The 23,148-nt window shown below is 36.1% G+C and overlaps 2 protein-coding genes across 2 annotated transcripts; both read left to right on the forward strand.

Moving 5' to 3' along the window:
* Positions 1-20,765: 20,765 nt before the first annotated feature.
* Positions 20,766-21,467, forward strand: LOC145685009 (uncharacterized). The gene has a single exon (XM_081757348.1). The coding sequence runs from the start codon at positions 20,766-20,768 to the stop codon at positions 21,465-21,467; it is 702 nt and encodes a 233-aa protein (XP_081613474.1).
* A 177-nt stretch (positions 21,468-21,644) lies between these two features.
* On the forward strand, positions 21,645-22,499 carry LOC145685010 (uncharacterized). Its single transcript, XM_081757349.1, has one exon. It carries the CDS (start codon positions 21,645-21,647, stop codon positions 22,497-22,499), a length of 855 nt encoding a protein of 284 aa, XP_081613475.1.
* Positions 22,500-23,148: the final 649 nt, after the last annotated feature.

Genomic DNA, 23,148 nt, shown 5'->3' on the forward strand with positions numbered 1-23,148 from the left:
TACATAATAGTTTGTGGTGGAACGGTCCTCAATGGTTACAGTGTTCTTCACTTGATTGGCCTAAGACGGAGCCTGCCCCACTCAGAGAGATTCCTGAACAGAAGAAATTAAAATCAAGTTACTTAGTGACAACTCAAGATAATAGTATGATCGAAAGATTCTCTACTTTGAACAAACTTCAGAGAGTCTTGGCTTATTGCATGCGGTTTTCCAAGAATGCTAAAGTAGAAGCATCAAGAAGAAATGTAGACGCTCTTACTTTGGAAGAAATTGAAGAAGTTTAAATCAGACTAATACGAGAAGTTCAAAATTCAGTTTATGCTAAGGAAATGGCTGATCTTAAAGAAAGTGGAAGAGTTAGCAATAAGAGCAAACTCTTGTCTCTCAATCCTTTCATATGTGATCAACAATTACTAAGAGTTGGTGGAAGATTAAAGATGTCTGAACTTGAATTTGATGCTAAACATCAAATTATTCTACCACCAGATCATCACCTAACAAGACTAATTATAGAACATGAACACAGGCGATTGCTACATTCTGGATGTCAGTTAATGCTAGCATCACTAAGGCAAAGGTATTGGATACCTAATGGTAAAAATGCCATCAAGAAAGTTATTAGAATGTGTATTACATGTCAAAGATTAAAGGCGTCTGGACCAGAACAATTAATGGGACAACTACCAAAACATAGAGTAGAACTAACAAGACCTTTCACAAATTCTGGAATTGACTTTGCCGGTCCTATTTACATCAAAACTGGAACCAGAAAGTCAAAAACAAAGGTGGAGTGTTACATTGCAGTGTTTGTGTGTTTAGCAACAAAGGCTATCCATCTCGAAGTTGTGAGTGATCTTACTAGTCAGGCATTTTTAGCTGCTTTGAGAAGATTCATATCTCGTCGAGGTAAATGCAAGCATATCTATAGCGACAATGGAACTACGTTCATTGGTGCCAACAAGGAACTTCAAGAAGTCGCACAGTTGTTGCATACAGCTGACCATCAAGAAAGGATTAAGAATTTTGCAACTACTGAAGGAATCCAATGGCATTTTATTCCGCCATATTCGCCCAACTTTGGTGGTCTTTGGGAGGCTGCAGTTAAGTCCTTTAAATACCACTTAAGAAGAGTCATGGGAATGTCATATCTCACGTTTGAAGAATTAACAACTTTAACCACACAAATAGAAGCTTGCTTAAATTCGAGACCTCTTGTAGCATTATCCAATGATCCTAATGATCCAGTAGCATTAACTCCTGGTCATTTTCTTATTGGTCAAGCATTGACAGCACTACCAGAACGAGACTTACATCAGGAGAAGATTAGTTCAATTCGAAGATGGCAAAGGATCCAACAACAATTTCAACAGTTTTGGAGAAGATGGTACATGGAATATTTGTCACAACTACAAGGAAGAAATAAGTGGAAGAGAAGCTGTGCCAACATACAGCCAGGTCAATTGGTGGTTCTCAAAGAAGATAAGCTACCTCCTCTATCATGGAAATTGGGAGTCATCACTGAAGTGCATTCTGGACCTGACGGTTTGGTTCGAGTGGCTACTGTTAAAACTTCCAATGGTTTATATAAACGCTCAATTAGAGGACTTTGTGTTTTACCAAATAATGATGAATCGTAATGTCATTCATGTTAAAATATATTTATTTTCTGTTTTAGTCTATTTTATTTATTGTAAAGTTTGTTTTCTTTTCTTTTTTTTAAAAAAGGTCACTAGCCCTTTTTTGGCGGGCGGCATGTTAAGTCTTATATTATGTAGTAATATTTTTTTAAGAATTGGAAACACTGTTTCTACGAAATTTAGATTTCATTTGTTATTCAAGATGGAAAGTGTTGAAGAGAGACGGTACATAAGGCACGAGGCACGAACATTTCTTCCATAATTTTAAAGTTAAGTTCGTTATTTAAGTGCAATGAACACCGTGCAGTTATTATATGTACTTTGTGGTTTATTTCAAGTGTTAGTTGAAAACCAGCAATTAGTAAGGTACAATAAAAACTAAAAACAAGTATTGGAAGTTTCCATTGTTAGAAGACAGTCCATTACCAGCTAAGTAAATCGCGAACATTTAAGAACATAAGCAGAAACAGAGGGCATTGCCTTGGTGAATCTTAAAGTTGATTTTTCAGTCATTTCTGCCTTAGACTGTGGATGCACGGCTAATTTAATTAGTTTGGACCGTTTTAATAAAGTCAGGAACTTAGATGAAGTCCGTGTTAATTATAAAGATTGTTTTCGTGGAAAAACCATTAACAGAGAAGCATTAGTGTTACGCTCTTCAGTGTTGCTACCCATAGTTATAGATTGATATAAGTTTCAGTGCAAGTTATATGTAATGAAAAATCTTGAATATCCAATTCTTTTGGGACTCGATTGTTTTCGTCGAGAGGGATTATGTATTGAATTTGATTAAAAAAACACGTTGCACCAAATAAAAATAGAAGTTCCCTTAGTAAAATCTTATCGGCCCTCCCCTCATACTTGTAACAAAAAGAAGTCTGTTGCTGGTTTATATCATTCCAGAGAAATGCGTGTGAGCGAAGCTGCCGCCAAACTTTTCTTGGGAGATCCTTCGCCTCATTCCTGTAGGACCTGGACTTGCAAGAGAAATTCTGACAACGGAAGCAAACATCCTAGTAGTACAGATTTGGATGTGTGTAGAGCACCGCAGATAGGGAGCCGTAAGCCTTCTAAGCCGGCCAGGAGCGACACCGTGGGACCACATGGTTATAGATATTCTTGCAGCGAAAATTTATCTTCCAGGACGCTTCGTTTTCCTTCATCAAATTTAGAAAGAAAAATAAATGTTACTTCGATCACTAATTTTGATAAAAATAATATTGCAATTTTACATAATGAGCCCATGCCTAGGCCGTCTTCGCGATCTGATGCTTGTAATGTAGTAAATGATGAAAACTTCTATGAGAACCGTGCGAATTTTGATGTCAATAATGTCAATTGTAATAATGAAATAGAGGGCGATCCATTGTTATGTATGGTACAGTCGGCTGATAAAAGTGGGATATTACTCTAGAAGAGAGAAAGAAAATTATAGATGGTATTGGTAAAAGGTTATTGGAACAAGATAAGAGTTTAGGGGCTTATGTAGATAGGTTATTGAGTAAATACGATAATTTGATCACTCATCGTATAGGCTGCATTAGTGATTAGTGATTATCTAAAGCAAATCGGATGAAGTGATACGTGAGAGACAGTACCCTTTTTCGAGAATTCAGCAGAAGAGTTATCCAATATTATTGAGCAATTATTGGAAAATAATGTCATTCGTCCTTCGCTCTCTGAGTTTAGATCTTGTTTCCTTGTTAAGATTAGAAATTCGTTTTTTAGGTTAGTGGTAAATTTTGCTCGGGTGAACAATGTCATTTGTGGAGATGGGGTCCCATGTCCGAACCTCGACGAGTATTAGTCCGCTTTCTGATGCAAAAATTATGTCAATATTTGATGCCCGACGAGCTTTCTTCCAGGTCCAGCTGTACCCTGAGAAAAGATAGCTCACCGCCTTTGCTGTACAAGACAAATTATATGAATACGAACGTGTACCGATAAGGATCTGCAATGGGACGCAGGCTTTAATGAGGGCTTTTAATAATATACTGGGAGACTTGAGAGGAAAGGGGATTGAATTCTACGCTGACGACATTGTCGTATGGACGTTCTATTGAGGAACACAATTCCATGCTTGAACAAGTTCTCTCTCGTTTTTCGAAGAGAGGCCTCACTCTCTCTCTCTCTCCCGATAAATGTAAAATATTGAGGACAAAAATTCAATTTTTGGGCTTCCTGATCGAGGATGGTGAGATTAAAATGTTATCCGAAAGATTACAGGCAATTAGAGATATTAAACCCCCTCAAAACCGACATGGCATTGCCTTGTAAAGATTTTGAGGTATTTAAAGTTGTATTCACGTTTCTGTAATGACTTTGCGGACCTTATCGAACCCTTATTGAAACGAAATCTTCCGCTGAGGGATGAAATTACGGAGGCACCCAAACACAGAAGCGTCACGAACCCAGGTCCTCTCTCATAAGGACCTGAGACGGAGTAGTTTCATCTAAGCTTTAGGTACCTCGGGGGAAAATAAGCTCTGACTGTTAGAATCATACTATGAGACATGTGTTAGATATGATAAAGTTTATTACATGAATGTAGTGAACAAGATCAATAATAACAGTATGAATAATAACAATAATATTAGAATTAAGTGCAACAAGCACTATATACAGAAAAACATATTCTAATATATGGAAGTAGAATATTCATTCATAAAAACTTGTACACCATTGCGTCTGTACTTATAGTTTAGTAAACCAAAAGATTTGAAATTAATACTTGAATTTGAAATAACACTTGAAATTTGATTTTAAAAGCAATTATCTATGCAACATGTGCAACGCATCTATACAACTTTAAGTGTGCAACGCTTTTCCCAAGCGAGCCTGTTCTAGTTTGTATCAAGAAATTTTGTAGTACATTTTTCAAAAACAGTATTCTTTACTCAAGATTTTAAAGTTTGATGTCTAGGGGAATTGAATTTTAAGTCTCATAGCAACGATAATGATTTAAATGAAAATCATAGTTACCTCCTGCAGTAGAGCACTTCGGAATCGAAAAAGATGCCTGGCCACTCTTCTGAAATGTTTTTATGTCCAGTAACAAGGCGTTGGCCGGAACACATAGTCACACAATGTTAATTTACGTCCGTTTTCCGGATTTCTTTATTTTCTTACTATCTGTGATGACAAAACTCCTATGGTCGATACAACCACATTTTCCGTACAATATGTTTCCCGTAGGAAACCACAAACATCACAATTTAGGATGACAAAACCCTTGTGGTTTGTGTTAGTGCAAACCTGTTTCCCGTAGAAGACCACAACCATCCTGTTATTCTTGGAGCGTGAACAAAAATTAAGTCCAAAACCAATCAAGAGTAATACAAGTCAATTACTTAAAAATACTTATAATTCCTTATATTTATATTTATAATTATATAACTAATAATTTTGTTTTGAGCTTATTAAATCGTGTTAATTAGTTAAATCCAATTTGGAAATTAGCGGCATAGAGCGGCAACCCTTTCATCGACAATGCGTTCTCCACGTGAGAGATTGGTCTGGGTCCCATAGAGGACCCGTGTTTGGAGCAAATAAAGCGAGCTTTTGGAGAACAAATTATTTTGTCGATCCCCAATTAAAATAAAAGATTTTATTTGCATGTAGATGCTACGTTCAGATCTCAGGCCGCAATTTTGTCTCAGAAAACGGACGGGGATTGTTGAAACCAGTCTGGCTTTTCAGTAAGAGTGAAACCCGCTGATTTTAATAGAACGATATATCAGTTGGAATTACTTACCATATATAATGCGGTGATGCGCTTTCGTTCGTTATTGAATAACGAATTTACTATGTTTACAGACAATAATGCTCTCGTACACGTGTTACGTCATCCGAGGAATTTAGGTTGCTTTCCGGAGGGGAACACCAGATCCTCAAAAAAACTTATTTTTTAATGACTGTTTTATCTGTACAAGGGCACACTCATGGAAAGTCCATCCGATCTAGATCGTATGCAATCTTAGTAACTTGACAGATATTTGTGCAGTTTCTTAATAAAACTATACTTTCTTTAACAGTACCAAGAAACGAAATGACTTGCTCCGTTAAAATTGCTCTGGCTCTTATTATTGCTGGGATACCCATGTAATTTTTTACAATATGAAGATAAATTATCAGGTTATTAGGAACATATTTTTTTAGCATAGCACAAACATACTCCCTTTTCAAAAGCAAAATACAATAAGTGTTCCTGGGGTGCACAACTTCCGCAACTTGGAAATTTTTATTGTTTACTCGGGTGCAGTATAAAGTCGTGTCTTTGCCTTGCAATATTGTACCCCTTCCAATTTTCGAGACCCTGTACAAAAATTCCTGGGTGCGAACCTGATTACAGTTTATACCTTAAGAATGTAAGCACAAATTTCAGTTCATACTTTGAATGTTGCGAAAATCCGCAAAGGTTCCATAAAGATTACAATAACACTTTGTTCTTCTTAATACTTCTAAATTCGCTCTGTTAATGTAACAAAATATTGTACAGATATATAAACAGAAAGTAGAAAAACAAATGGAACCAATCATATTGTCTTTAAAGACTCCTATTAGAGTTGGATAATAATAATAATAATAATAATAATAATAATAATAATAATAATAATAATAATAATAATAATAATAATAATAATAATATTACAAGGAAAAGCAACCAACGATATAGAATAGAGACTTTTGAATGGATAACAATCGCTTGACTTTAGCGGTTGAAGAACTTGGCTTCTTTCTTTCCTTTCTGTTTTTTATATACCTTAATAATTGCTCTGAGAATCTTAACTATTCAAATATTATTATACTATAAATAAAATAATAACAATAAGACTGATTTATCATGCATATATAAGCAACAAAAAATTACTACGTCAATAAGTTAGTTACTTGAAACAATACAAAAATAATTTACATTATTGAAACTATCAAATAAAAGAAATCGCATGCAGTGCAAGTCGAGAGGTCGCTATCACATTGGTCCAGGGATTTTATTACATCAAGGCACCAGATAATATTTTAAAAAATCGATGAGCGGACGAGGGACGAGTATAGACACTATTAAATATGTCGAATGCAAACATCACTAAAATTATTATGCGTAAATTGCGGTAAATTAATAAAATTATTTCCGTGTAGTAGAAAAATTCTGGGGAGGGCCACCTTTGCTTCTAGAGGGGCCGGCCCTCCCTGACCCCCCTCTAGTTCTGCCTATGTGAGTGGGTCATAACAGAAATAGGTTAAGAGGAATTTAACCAGTTACACGATTGATATGAAAGACTGACGTAAATTTGCTTCGCGTTCCAGTCGCTATGGTGGACAGGCAAGGCAGTTGTTTTCATGAAGTCTCCATCGTTCTAAGCGTGGAGATGCATCACTCCTGCTCATCCAAGGTTGGATCTTCTGGTCTCTTCTGCCAAATATTAACGTAAGTGACAATCCTTCTCTTTATCCTAAAATATGGATAAATATTGAATGGGGATTTTTCAATATGAAATATTCAGGATTCTTACCTTATAATAGGAATGTCTCCCATCTAAATCACTTTTGTAATTTCAATTAATTAGTTCTCACTTTTGTAACTTCATTTAGTTAGTATTATGTTGAGTTTTATTATATTTCAATAAATCTGACAAGATCATTGACATTGTAAACAAATCAATAACTTCAAATATGTTACTGTTTCTAATATTATTCCAATTGTAAACAATCTTTTGATAAGCTAGCATCAGTAAACTTACAAAAGCTAACTTGTATGACCGATCAAATAGGCTCAGCTTGTTTCAACTCTGATCGGTCAGTAAAGACAAAGTGTAAGAACCTCAAACAATTAGATCTTGACAAGGAAAAATTAAATAAGCATGAAGTAGGACTTAATAATGTTTAGCATCTTGCATTCGAACGTACAAGGTCTCTCCAATACTTTTTTTTTTTTTTACTCAGCAGCCAGTTTTATAAAACATTTAAGTGTAAGTTTATATGTGGTATGTATCGTAGAACACTGGCTTGATTATGACGAGGTTAAACTTCACAATATAAACGGCTACAACATTGCAAACTATTACAGTAGACCCACCCGACAACATGGCGGCTATTTAATTTACGTAAAAAAACGGTATAGATTATAAACGTTTAGAAGCTGTTACGAAATTTTCAGTTGAGATGGAATTTGAAGCAGCTGCTATATACCTTGTAAAGTTAAAAATAATTATCATTTTCTTATACAGACCAAATACAGAGAATAAGAATTTTGATTTACTTTTAGATAGGTTAAGCTGCATCTTAAGCCCGTTAAAGACGAACAAATATTCCATCATATACCGTATTGTAGGTGCCGAAAATCGCACCCATTTTATTTTTCATACGTAACGAAGCAGAAATAGTTGAAAATGAAAACAGAACAAGGACAAGGCAAAGGATGGAGTGTTTGCCAACTCGTGTGATGCCTAGAATGGATTTCAATACTTTACATACTTGTACATAACGTTTTAAACAGAAGTCTACGATTTTCCGAGTTGAAAACAAGTGTGCATAATATCGTACCCCGGTGCAATATTAAGAACACATTCTGTAAGGGCATAATGTGCAAGACTTTGTTGCCGAAAACAAGAACAAGCAGTTATAATGAGGCATGTAATTAAACAGAGGCCTCTTACATGTTAATATGCTACAACTATTAAGGCCTCTTCCATGCTAAAATAGAAAAAAAAATGTTTGGTCTACATTCTAAAGCATACAACACATTAGTGTACAAATTATCCAGAAATGGAACATGGACATTGCAGAATAGCCTACATGTGTGCTACAAATTACAAATGAAACATCGAAATTGCATAGGCCTACAAAGCTAGAAATATTCAATGAAATATGGAATGGATGCTTTGAGAAAACATTAGAAAAGATGTAGTTAAAGAAGAGGCGAAATAAAAAACAACAATGCCGCCAATGCGGTTCAGTGTTCACGCCAAATTCAATGTGAAAGTGATTATTCTAATGTTCCAAACACAAATCACACACAAACTGCTTGTAGTCGTCAGTACTCGTGCATAGCTCATGCCACCAAGAGCTACACTGAATACAACGGATCCATTTTTCGCCTCCTTTGTCACGTGAAAATGTTCCGTTACAATAAGGACATTCACAGTCTTCATTTTCACTGTCTTCATCAGTTGACACTAAATGAAAAGACATATCCAAATCTACATCACTGGTTATGCCAGGGCTTCTCTCCCGTGTTCTTTTCTTCCCCTTCCCCTAATTCGGGGAAATTTCGTAGGTAAATTTAGCAAGAAGGGAATTTTTCGAAAACTCGTGAAAATCCAGGGAAATTCTCAATCTGACTGATTGACCAATATAAATGCTTAAAATGTTCTTTTTCCTTCAGAAACAAACCAATACAATACCAATAGTTTGTGCGTATACGTCTATTCAAAGTAATAGGGTCTATAATTTGCATCCACTGTTGGGTGGCCTATTTGTATTTTTTTTTCTTTGTTTAAAACGTTAAGAAAAAAGTACAAAGAAAATAGAAGTAAAAAGCAAATGAACAAAACAATGTGGTTTTGTTTAGCTTTAATACAGCTAAATTAACCTTATCACATAACATCTGTCAAAAATTTGAACACTGAACAAACTAGGGAAAATTTGATAAGAAAAGGGAAAAGTTGTAGTCAATCGAGGGAAATTTTCTTAAGGAAACCTACGAAGTTTGCTGTGCAGTTACCATCCTAACAAACACTGAAGCGACAAGTAGAATAAAGCGCGATACTAGAATTTTCCGGCAATCGTGTGAAATTTGAAAATTCCTTCTTTCCGACGGTTATTGTTGGTTTAAAACAGAATGAAAGCTCCATAGTTAAGGTTGCTTGAAATCCGATAATTCTTTTTGAAACAATCTGTATTTATTTATATAATCTAATACGGAAAATTCTTTTAAGCACACGCATAAAGCTGGTAAGGAAAACAATAACAAAACGTACGCGCTTTTAAAATTGTAAATAAAAAACGAAATCATCCAGTTTTAAGTGCAACGGTTCTACCCTGTAGGACAGTGGTTCTCAAAGTGGGGTACGCGGACCCCTGGGGGTCCGTGGAACGTAGTGAGAGGGTCCGCGACGCCTAAAAATTGAAATGTGTTATATTAAAATGGAACTCTCAGCTGTTTTGCAAGAAGTTTTTTTTTCAGTTACTAAAAAGAAACCAATTAGAAATTAGGCCTATACTTAGGTTTGCAAATCTAAATGTTTTCCTACTTTACTAAATTTCTGCCTTGTGAGTATGAAGTTGTCTAAAAAAGGCATTGCAATATTTGATGCCTTTCCCTACCACTTACTTATATGAACAGACCTTTTCTGTTCTTTGCAGTATTAAAGCCTGAATAGAAAGCGAAATCGTCTTAATGTGGAATCGAACCTAAGATTAATGGTGACAAAACTTATTCCGGATTTCAGTGCAATTATGGAAAAACAGAAAGAATTTCTTTCCTCATACTAGTGACCTCACATTTGAGAATATTGTTTATCAAGAGTTTTCTTTTTTAAAAAAAAAAAAAAAAAAAAAAAGTACATCGATTTTCAGTCTTGAAAGTTACTGTATTTTCAATTGGAATTTCGTTCACCAGGAAACAATCGTGTATCTTTAGAATAAATTACTTATTGCAATATTTTTCTTGATCTTTTTCTTGTCAGTGGTAATTCTAATCAGTATAGTTTTCAATACCATGTGAAATTTCAGATAGCATTGCAAGGGATTCCGCGGATCACTTTCGGAATGAACAGGGTGTCCGCAGATCATTTTCCGAATGCACAGGGGGTCCACGTTATCGGAAAGTTTGAGAACCACTGCTGTACGATAAAGAAGACTGATGATTACTGAAAGTGAATGATGATGAAAGGAATTAATGGAATGAGAATGTGGTAAGAAACAGGAGAACTCCGAGGAAACCCACGATCACGATGTTGTCCACCATAACCTCACATAGCCTGGGATCCAACCAGGGAGCTGTCACACCAGAAATGAGCGCTATTCCACTGAACCACTGTTCTATTCTTGAATTGTTGTTAATAATTTCATACAGTGTTGCCAGATTGGGCTATAAGTAGCGGGTTGGGCGATTTTTAAAATGCCCTCGTTACAAAAATTTCAAATTGGACGACAGGCTATTTTGGGGGCTACTCTTAATTATCTATAGGCTATAAATAGCTCCTACGAATGTGCTTACTTTCTTTTTTTCATATCTGAAATCACAAATTATTAGTTTCATATAATAGAAACAAATATTGTTTGTTGAGTATTCTATTCATAATGAACAATAGTTTTACTAAAACTAACATGTTCGATACTAAAATCTCCAATAAATAATTCCATAATAAATCCATAAAACTATTAGTTCAATCTCCAAATCGGACAATACTAGATTTTTGTTCAGTGTGCACAGTGCACCATTGCTGAATTTGTTGCATCTCAGTTAATGCCTTGGACTAATAGTTGTATGAAGCACCGCGCAACCTGAACACCCCAAATTTAATTGTATTACTGCATTGTCCATATTAGCATAATGAATAAGTTGAGTTGTAATAAAAACTTCAAAAATTCATGGCTCCCAAATAAAAAAAAGTAGTAAATGAATTAAAGAAGTGAGGAATAACAGCGAAAAAACACACTGTAAACATTGTAAGGTCTATATTTCAGAACCAACAATATCTACTGACTTAAGCAAGTATGTCTCTGAAAATCAGAAAGATCACCCATTTTCTATTATCATCGTCTGTCCAGTTCATTGCACACTAGAGTTCTACTGCTCCTGACGTACTATGAATTTTCCCTAATAGTCCACTGCCAACGGTCCGAAATTGCGTTTTCCGCCTGACCATTGCCAATCCAGACATCTAACGTATTTCCCATTTCAAGTGTTTCCATTAAATCGTTAAGGGTATATGTATAGCTGCAAAAAAAAATATATATATATATATTATGTTCGGGATACAAATAGTTTAAACGCGCTACTTTCGGAACACAACCTCGCTGCTTTTTAATCTTTAGACGTAGCAACACTGTCCCCATATCAGAAGCCAATACACGAAACACTCGACTTTCCATCTGTACACTTCTAGTCACAAAGAAACTGGACTGCCTTCTAGAGTTTGACGTAAGTTCAAAAAGTTGAACCTAGATCCTTAGGTCCGCGTCCCTTGGATCTCATTACAAGGGAAATTTATTTTCCGCCCATTGTGTTACAGAATAATATGTGTATTCTCTGTTAGAAATAGGCCATTTGGATATCGCCTCCAAGTAAATATTCAAGTAGCATGTAGAAAACAATCATAAAATATGAAAAAGAAGACAAAAGTAAAAAAAACTGGTATACTAACTATCTTATATGATACGAGATTAAAACTGAGGAAAGTACACCCTCAATAGGATAGTAATAGAAACAAACAAACAAAAAACTAATAGGCATGTGGTCTTGGTCTAGTAGATAACGTAATGGATTCGCGTGATAATGTTTATTTTTAATATTGGTTCGAATAGGCAATTCTTTTTTGTTTTTTATTTATTTGTTTATTTATTTGTAAATGAAGATTCTGCATTTTACTAACAAAGAGCATTCATGTTTGAATGCAAGAAACATACCGTATACTGTAAATATACAGGGTTCGGCAGCTATTTGAGAACAAAATAACATCCGCAGAAGGAGCAGAGACGGAAGATAGAGAATTTAATGACCACTGAACATTATGTACACGTGAAGAGAGGCCCAATACAGGATATCATTCTATGAAACTGCCATCTGCCACAATAACAGCTAGTGATGGGCAGTGGGAATATTCCCGTTGGGAAGGAATTTAAAAAATGGGAATATTCCCGGTTTTTTCCCTGGTCTATAAATTCCCGGGAAGGAATTTATTTCCATTTCTTTACTTTATCTTCCAAATTATAAGGACCATATGACTAATTACTTTATTTTAATATATTATGATTTACTTCTAGGTTTTAAAGAATTTGGAGGTTAAAAAGTTTAAAATTATTTGACGGTACTTTATGTAACTAATAATATGATTTTTAAAGTTCCATCTCCACTTGCACTAAAAAGTAAGGTAATTGTTTAGTATTGGGGGGCCAAAACTAGCAAAAAATTAGGATGATTTACGGAACAAATGAGTTGATAGTGATGTTCAAGTAGTCAAGAAAGTATCGAACACATTTTTTTAGGGCAGTAGGGGATTTATACAAAACGGAAAGGTAAGTGGAAGTGATTTATGTGAGAAAAGAAAGTGAATAGAAAACAACGTGCCATGGGGGGCTCTAACGTGCCTTCATTCGCTAACGCTCGCTCTGCAATACTGTCTGAATTTAATGTCGGTAACGTAATTTAACGTATGAAACTATAGAACAACCACATCGGAATATAATATCGCAAAAAAGTAGGTGAAAAAGCTGGTCCCCAATGCTAAAGAACAGCCAAAATTAGCAAAGTACTAATTTACAAATGATGAAAAGGAGCCATTTTGTAAAGTAAGTAGAATTATGTAGAAATAGAGATGAGGTACTATTAATAAATCCTGAACCACCATTAGTAATAGACGTCGGTCTGTCTCCTCTCTCTGACTTGAATTTCTGAAGAGGTACTCGGACTTCTTTTACATGTGAATTAACGTATGGAATTTCGAGAAATAGGTAGAATGAAAGGTTGTGTATGGCAATGTTACGTGCTAAAATATAAAGATAAGTAAGTATCTTGCAAATTTTGTGAACATAAATATGTATGCGCAAATGTTGAGAAATCGGTGAGACATGTATCTTCTAGCATTTATCCAATCTAATTGGTTTATAACATTTGTAAATTTAATGTGCTTATAATATCAGTAATAGAGTCAAGTTGAGCAAATCCACTTACATATAAATTTAAACTGTACTATATAATTTGCTATATATTTTTTCACACATATTTAATTGATAGAACATGTTGTAAATAAATATACATTTATGCGTACTCTCTAAATATAATAAAGTGTTAATAAAGTAACATATTATCGTTCAGAATATACATATTAAAGAATCCTCTTTGGACAACAGTAATTATATGTTGTTATATAAAAACTAATTCCATTTTGAAATGATAATATAGTAATGGAATGCAATTTTCTTTCTGATTGTACATAAATTCCCGGATAAATTCCCATTTTCGGAATCTTCCCGGGAATATTCCCAGGGACTATTCCCGAAAAATATCTTCCCGGGAATTTACCCATCACTAATAACAGCCTCTAAACGGTATCGAAACCGTCGGCAGGCATGATAAAGGTGAGTTCTGGGAATATTTGTCATGGCATCCACAATGGCTGCCTTGAGAGCCGCAACGGTGTTGTGTGGATGCTTATTAGAGGCCCTCTCAACCACGCTCCAGACGTAAAAGTCCAAAGGATTGACATCAGGGGAGCTGGAGGGCCACGTGTTTGGGGTGACGTGGTTGTGAAAATTCATGGCCAACCATACTTCGGTTGAATAGGCCGTATGGACGAGAGCGGAATCCTGCTGAAAAACATATGGCCTGTTACGTGCTATAGCGGTAATCCAGGACTGCACAACCATCTTCAACACATCGGTGTAAGCAAGTCGTTGATTCTGGTATCTTGACTAAAGAAAAGTGGAGGCATCACGTCGCCCTCACTGCTCACGACCCCCAGAACCATCACGGTGGCGGGGAACTTGGTGTGCATGACGGTCGGAAGCACCCCGGGTGTTTTACACAGTCACCGATCATTTCTGCGGTTCGCCTTCTGATCCTGGACGAAACTTTCTCATCCGAGAAGAACCAGAGCATTTCTGGCTGCTCGGGATGTTTCAGCTTGTTCAAAAGCGCCTGGAGCGGGTCACTCTATTATCCCCGGTTCTCGCAGACACGAACTTGTCTCTCCACATCACGTACAACTTGTAAAGGAGGTCTTCATACACAACTCGTCGAATGGTGGCCTCGTCAACCTGTTTCCCTCTTGCGAGTGCCCTCATGGACTTCCCTGGATCCGCTTCTACAACAGCTTGGACGGAAGCGATGAATTCGGGCATCCTGGTCCTGTCCGAGCGCTGGCAATGTCGTTTCTTGCGGGAAACGGTTTCCACGTTACCACTGGCGGCCTCCGGTTCTCTCCGAACTTTGAAGACGAATGACCGGGCGACGTTCAGAAAGGCAGCGATCTTTGAATCGGCGTGTCCTGCAGCTAAGGAGACAATGACTATATACCTCTTCATTTCCTGGATTAGCGTAGGGTTTGCCATGTTTACCTGCAACTAAAAGGACTGTGTTACAATGGCATACAGGATACTGTGTCACTTGTATGTGTTCTCAAATAGCTGCCGCACCCTGTATATTACAGTTAGTACATTAAAACGTATATTAAAGAAAATCACAACTCCTTCGCCTCTTGCCTCTAATGTTTACCAGGGAGCAGGAATCGAACCAGGAATTTTGCTTGTTATATTCCCTGGTTGGGTTACTGAGAATTAAAACCTTTTAGTGTTATTGTTATTTTATCACTTTGAAACAAACAAGTTAGAATTTGTTTCTTGAGTTTTCATATAGGAAAGTGGTGAGTTTGTGTCTTGTCATTGGTTTGATTTCTAGAACGTAGTTGAAGGTCATAGCGGGGTGTGTGATCACACCACACCATTATACATAAGTTTTTCGCGGTTACATCATTAGTTTTCCTTTTGCATTTTACCTTACGTTGATATATTATACACCCCGCTTCTCATTTCAATACCTTACGCTATATCCAAGATCGCGGCTTTCAAGATGGCCGCCAAGTCAGTGTTATAGCATATCAAATATTTTGATATTTTGGTGCTGCCCATCCTTTCCGTTTTCGACATAAATGGGTATCTTGCGACGTTTACCGTATATCATATTGTCACGTGGTGCGTTATGTTGCGGAGTATATCTCCGATGTTTCTGGATGGGGGCAGCTAAAATTTGGCATTTCTTCTTCTTTTTTTATTATGTGCCCTCCGGGCTAAGTTTGAGTCAGATCTCATCCTGCCTTGTTCTGTACGTTGCTTCTTGGCTTTGGACTGCAACTGATTATTGTAACCCATTATTGCTTGAGAGGAAAAAAGATGTCCGAATCTTCATTTGGAGAAATCAAATGTCTATTGGAAAGCTGGGGATTACAATCATTAATTTCTACATTTCAAGGTGCGTAAATTATATATTCTGTGTTTATTGTTAAATTACTATTACTATTATTGGGTTTACAATCAATCAAGCACTTCATAATATTTTAGGGAGGTCAAGATGGGTGCCGGATAGATAAGTATTTGAGCGTCAGGCTCTTATTTCTTTTCAATTTTATATTTAATCAACGATTGTTTTTCTCCCTCATTATTCCCTCCCTGCAGGTCTACTTTGCAGTTGGCATGGTTTTGAAAGGATGTGACATAACATAATGATATTGGTGTTGCGATGTTCAGTATCGTAGATAATTAAACATTGCTAGTAAATAAATCGAGTAGCAATTGTATTGTTATTTAGCTTACATGCCTTCCAGACCGGCCATTTTTTTACAACATATTGTTATTTCTACTCTATATGAAGTATATTCTGAGGTTGTATTTTGGGGGACGTGGTAGCTCAGTTGTGGAGCGTTCACCTCTACTGCGTGAAGTTCCTGGATCGATCCCACCACGTGCCAAATGGTCTTTGTGTTGGAGAAATACTGTGTGTGTTTTTCTCGGGGTTTTCCCGTTTTCTCACATTTTTCATTCTACTATTGTATTCATTCTCATCATTGGCGTCTCCTTTAGCATACCAGGCATAATCGTGGGACGTAAAACTCAAAGCTTTCATTTCATTTCATTTCGTATAAACTTTGTTGCAAAGCAACCTTATAGCTGAAGATACTTTGCACCACATACAAAAAAGTATTTTCAATATACGAACATAATGTTTCTGTGCAATATTTTCTCTCCTGTATTTATACATTTCACTTCCTACACAAAACTACATCCAGTCTACAAATATTGATGTTCGACTTGCGGTACCGGTGTCAGTACTTAGTACGAATTATCGATGTTTGTAAAGAAAATTTTGTATTTTCTGGTTCCGACATAGGAACCACATTGTGACAGTTTAGCATGTCCCACAAAAATGGCAACTCAAGAACAGGAAAATTCTCCGACATCTGATTTGCCTTGGTTTCTCTTTGTATCCAAAAATATCATCCCAACCGTAATCAGTGGAAGACTTACGGGATTTGGGGCTTTCAGGCTGAAGCCCATCCAAATTGCAGGATTTCTTTTTAAAAAAATCTAATGTTAGTCATTCCTATGCGTATACGCTTCAAACCCTTCAAAAAGTCTAGTGATTTCCAAATATAGGAAGTCTTTCTGTGTGAAGTCCCTCTCAAACTATTTTTCTGAATCGGCCGCTGTTCGTAATTTATTTTCCAACGAGAAATGTATTCCGACATCTACCTAAATAAAAAATTTTCCTAAAGTTAGAGGCAGGAGGTACCAGCAGTAATAATTTCCTATCTGAGGGGTTACATTGGATCGGTGCAAAGTAACCGCGATTAGAGGCTGAAACAGCCTTCTCCCAGTTTTATTTTTCTATGACTTTAAAACGTTTCACACTTCAATTTCAACTATTGTCTCAAAGTCCTATTATACACAGAGTATTCTAGGAAACTGACTTGACTTTGACGAAAATTCTCGTAGGTGATATCTTTCAAATTTTGTCGGCCTTTACAGTGACTGCTTTCCATACCTCTATAACAACAAACCCTTATTTTGTACAAAGTTAAGCCTGAAGTGCAAAATAATCCCGTCTTACAGTACTTACAAAAGATTAGTCAGCAATTTTCACATTAATTTTAAAGGTGACAACAGTTGGGGCCTAAGGCTGTGTTATATTTCGATCGAACGATTTATATTTTCAAATATCAAAACAGCGATATCGAATTTTTTGATCGATATATCGATATTTTTTATCTTTTTTATATTTCTATCTTTTCGATTTTTGATATTGTTTATATTTCGATATTGCTGTATTTTTCGATATTTCGAACAAGTTTCGATAGTTTGTCGATATCGATTATCTATATCTAAATTCGGATATCGCAAAGACCTGTCGAACCCCTTCCGAAATGAAGTTTTTGGCTATGGACCTACTAAGAGATGCGCACGAGACAAGATGAGACATAATTTTTGTTACGAAACTCGAGACGAGACAGAGCTCTTCCAATAGAAACGAATACAGTTTTCGAGACGAGACATAACTTTCGCGACACCTTTTCAAGAGAAGACAATCTCAAATCTTTTCTTTTGCGCATCCCTAGGCTTGATCATGAGTTATCAAAAAAAAAAAAAAAACATCCTAATGAGAAATAACATGTAAATACAATATAGGTAGCTGTGAGTGAATCACACCGATTAGTTAACGATTATGCCTTTCATGAACTCTATTCTAAACAATTTGATTTTAAGATGCGCTCTCAAGTAGGGTTACCAATTGTGAATAAGAACCTTACAAGTAAACGAATACATAAAACTGATGCATGTTTTCTTTGAGGCGGTCCGCATTTAAAGCGGAATTGCAATTTAAATAAAAATTTGTCTTCATCCATGTCGTTTGTTAGAAATAATGAAAAGAAAGTGTTCTCTGTACAAGATAGTGAGGGTGTTAAGTCTTATATTATGTAGTAATATTTTTTAAGAATTGGAAACACTGTTTCTACGAAAGTTAGATTTCATTTGTTATTCAAGATGGAAAGTGTTGAAGAGAGACGGTGCATAAGGCACGAGGCACGAACATTTCTTCCATAATTTTAAAGTTAAGTTTGTTATTTAAGTGCAATGAACACCGTGCAGTTATTATATGTACTTTGTGGTTTATTTCAAGTGTTAGTTGAAAACCAGCAATTAGTAAGGTACAATAAAAACTAAAAACAAGTATTGGAAGTTTCCATTGTTAGAAGACAGTCCATTACCAGCTAAGTAAATCGCGAACATTTAAGAACATAAGCATAAACAGTTTCTTTTTGGTCCTCCAGTGCCGAATGGAGGAAGTGTTGTGCCAAGAAAAATAATAAGTGAATCATTCAAACATTCATATTGACTATGTGTGTGTAAAGACAGTGAGTGTTACGAATCAGAAGCAAAATTGACCTAGTGGACTTATCACGTACGCGCCTACGCATTCAGCTGTGCATTGCAATCTGAAGAAAAACAAAGGCGCAATGTAGCAGTCACGTAGCTAAGTATATTTTTTTTTTTGTTTCTTTTACTTGTGTAAAGGTCTATTGTTATAAGGACTTCAGGTAGATATATCACAAGCAATGGATTCAAATACAAATTCTCTTATAAAGGCAAGAGGCCTAGCTAAAGCTTCCCTTACAAGAATGAAGACATTTGTTGAACAATTTGGAGCAGACGGTGATGTAATGCAAATTAAAGTTAGGTGTGCACGTTTACCCAATATATTCAAAGAATATGATGAAGTGCAAAACCGCTTGAATTAAAGGACGAAAACGATGAATACACACAGGATAGAGAGTTGTTTGAAGCTACTTACTACGATACTCTTGCAAAAATGACGTCAATTGTTGAAACAGCTGAGAAGGCTAGTAGTAGCAATAGAAGTTCGTCAGGTGATTCAACCGCGAATACAGGGTGTCTAAAATTACCAGTCATAAAGCTACCAACATTTAAAGGTCAAGTTATAGATTTCAGACATTTTCATGATACTTTCAGTAGTTTGGTTGTAAGCAATCAGAGCTTAGATGATATTCAAAGATTTCATTATTTGTTGTCCTCATTATCAGGTGAAGCAAGCAAATTAGTTAAGAATATACCAGTGACAGGTGAAAATTTCAAACTTGCTTGGGAAATGATATGCAAAAGGTATAATAATCCAAAGCTAATAGCAACTGCTCACGTAAAGGCATTGTTTTCATTACCGACTGTCTGTAAAGATTCAGTGGCGGACTTAAGGACATTATTAAATCAAACTATAAGTAACGTAAATGCACTTAAGGCGTTACAGTTAGATACTCCTTTGGAGAATATATTGTTAACACACCTAGTTTTGGAAAAGTTAGATGAACAAACACGTAAAGACTTTGAAAATCAAACAAATAGGGAACAGTTTGCTAGTTTAGAAGAACTTCATGTCTTTTTAGAAAATAAATGCCAGGCCTTAGAATTGGTAAAGTCTACACAATCAAAGTCGCATGTCAGTAAATCTAATGTTGTTAAGGATGTAAAAAATGCTAGACAATCTTATGTGAGTACTAATGTTTTGTGTTCGTTTTGTCAACAAAGTCATGCGTTACACAAGTGTAATGAGTTTCAGAAATTAAGTGTATCCAAAGATTAAGTTTTGCGAAACAAAACAAACTTTGTTTTAATTGTTTGAAAGTTGTCAACCATGTAGCGAAAGATTGTTCGCTAAGTGCATGCAAAATATGTAATCTCAAGCATCACACGTTATTGCATAGTGATTTTAAGAAATCACAGCCTAATCATGCTGCCAGTGTTGAAAATGATTCTGTTACGGAACCTGTAGGGGAAAAGTCAGTGTCTCAAGGACAGGAAGTTGTTAATACTAGTACTTATTGCTCTGTGAAGCCTAAAAGTAATGTGCGTGTTTTACTTTCAACTGCAGTTGTTCAAGTTAAAGATTGCAATGGTAAATTACATATGGTTAGGGCTTTGCTTGATAGTTGTTCCCAATCTCATTTTGCAACAGAATCTCTCATTCAAAGGTTAAAATTAAAGAAATTTCCTATCAATGTTCCTGTACAAGGTATTAATAATGTAAGTTGCAACGTTAAATACGGAAGTAAGTTACAAGTATTATCTGCTGTAAGTGATTTTAGTGTAGATGTTGAGTGTTTTGTATTGCCCAAAATAGCGGGAAATTTACCTGATGCTGATATTGACATTAAAGAATGGAACTTTCCACCGAATTAACAGTTAGCGGATCCTAATTTCAACAAGTCTGGTAAGATTGATTTGCTGTTAGGTGCTGGAATTTTCTTTAGTCTACTCAAAGCAGGACAACAGGTGCGTCCAGGAGCATTTCCAGTTCTCCAAAATACAGAGTTAGGATGGATAGTTTCAGGACAATATCAGATGCCAAAGCACAACAACTTCACGCCAGAACATCGAACATTCTTTTTGCACAACAACGATGATTTAAGCCATCAGCTGCAGAAGTTTTGGAAAATAGAAGATATTCAAGAAACTCCTATATCGAAAGAAGAAAGGGTGTGTGAAGAACATTTTGTCGCAAACACTAGAAGACATTCAACAGGACGCTTTATAGTGAGACTACCATTCAAACAAGAAGTGATCCAGTTAGGTGATTGTTATAAGACAGCTGTTCAGCGTTTACAACAATTAGAAAAAAGGTTAAATAGATGCCCCAAGTTACGCACAGATTATGTGGCATTCCTTGAAGAGTATGAAGTTTTGGAACATATGAAGGAAGTGGAAGGCAACTCTAATATTACTCAAGGATATTACTTGCCTCATCATCCAGTTATTAAGGAAGCTAGTACTACTACGAAGACTAGAGTAGTATTTGATGCATCCGTATGCTCAACTAGTGGCATTTCACTCAACGATGTTCTCAAAGTTGGTCCAACTGTGCAAGACGATTTGCAGTCAATTATATTAAGATTTCGCACCTACCCTATAGCTTTTACTGCAGATATAGAGAAGATGTATCGACAGATTTTGATTGGTGAGCGTGACTGTAAATTCCAGAAGATCTTGTGGAGAAGATCAGAAGAAGAACCCATTAAGGTATATGAATTAAAGACTGTCACATAAGGAACAGCCTCAGCGCCTTTCCTTGCTACTCGCTGTCTCCAGCAATTAAGTGCAGAAGAAGCTTGTGAATATCCGAAGGCAGCACAAATTCTCAAGAATGACTTCTATATTGACGATTGTATTTCAGGGGTTGAAAGTTTGGAGGAAGCTTTAAAGATAAAGGACGAATTAATACAAATGCTACAAAAGGGTGGTTTTTTGCTAAGAAAGTGGTGTTCCAACAGTACTGAGTTATTGGAATCCGTCTCTGAAGAATTGAGAGAAACACAACTTCCATTACGCTTAGACGATAAGGGTCAAGTCAAAACATTAGGATTACTTTGGCATCCAACAACTGATCAACTTCAAGTGATGAATGGATTCACTCTAAATCAAAGGTCGAATAATAATTTAACAAAACGCAAGATGTTGGGTATTAGTGCTTCAATCTTTGATCCTTTGGGAATTGTTAGTCCAATAACAATCGTATGTAAGATAATTCTTCAAGATCTGTGGCAAGCAGGATTGGGGTGGGATGAAACACTTCCTAAAGAACTACAGCGAAGATGCAAGACAGTACTTGAATTCATTCCTTCATTATCATATATCAGTGTAGACAGAATGGTTCTTCAATCAGGTACCTTGATAGACATTCAAGTTCACGCTTTCTCAGACGCTTCAGAAAAGGCTTATGGGACATGTGTATATTTAAGATCCGTCAACAAGGATGGTCAAGTTACTTCGAAGCTATTATGTGCTAAGTCCAAAGTGGCGCCCATAAAGAAGATTTCCCTGCCTCGCTTAGAGTTATGTGCAGCAGTGTTGTCATCAAAACTTGTCAAGAAGGTAACTAAGGCATTAAAACAACGAATATCCCAGGTATATATGTGGACAGATTCTATGGTGGTCTTAGCATGGTTAAGAGCAAGTCCAAATAGATGGAAAACATTTGTTGGCAATCGAGTTGCTGAGGTACAAGAAGTGGGAGGAGAATGGAGACACGTCGCTTCAAGTGAAAATCCTGCAGATATTATATCAAGAGGAACAAGTTAATACATAATAGTTTGTGGTGGAACGGTCCTCAATGGTTACAGTGTTCTTCACTTGATTGGCCTAAGACGGAGCCTGCCCCACTCAGAGAGATTCCTGAACAGAAGAAATTAAAATCAAGTTACTTAGTGACAACTCAAGATAATAGTATGATCGAAAGATTCTCTACTTTGAACAAACTTCAGAGAGTCTTGGCTTATTGCATGCGGTTTTCCAAGAATGCTAAAGTAGAAGCATCAAGAAGAAATGTAGACGCTCTTACTTTGGAAGAAATTGAAGAAGTTTAAATCAGACTAATACGAGAAGTTCAAAATTCAGTTTATGCTAAGGAAATGGCTGATCTTAAAGAAAGTGGAAGAGTTAGCAATAAGAGCAAACTCTTGTCTCTCAATCCTTTCATATGTGATCAACAATTACTAAGAGTTGGTGGAAGATTAAAGATGTCTGAACTTGAATTTGATGCTAAACATCAAATTATTCTACCACCAGATCATCACCTAACAAGACTAATTATAGAACATGAACACAGGCGATTGCTACATTCTGGATGTCAGTTAATGCTAGCATCACTAAGGCAAAGGTATTGGATACCTAATGGTAAAAATGCCATCAAGAAAGTTATTAGAATGTGTATTACATGTCAAAGATTAAA

This window comes from Thermobia domestica, chromosome 5 (genome assembly GCF_964235325.1).
Source record: "Thermobia domestica chromosome 5, izTheDome1.hap1.1, whole genome shotgun sequence".
NCBI classification, from domain to species: domain Eukaryota; kingdom Metazoa; phylum Arthropoda; class Insecta; order Zygentoma; family Lepismatidae; genus Thermobia; species Thermobia domestica.

Bases quoted from the DNA above. Each gene is read 5' to 3' on its own strand.
- LOC145685009 (XM_081757348.1), top strand. From the start codon at position 20,766: ATGCCAAAGCACAACAACTTCACGCCAGAACATCGAACATTCTTTTTG.
- LOC145685010 (XM_081757349.1), top strand. From the start codon at position 21,645: ATGCTACAAAAGGGTGGTTTTTTGCTAAGAAAGTGGTGTTCCAACAGT.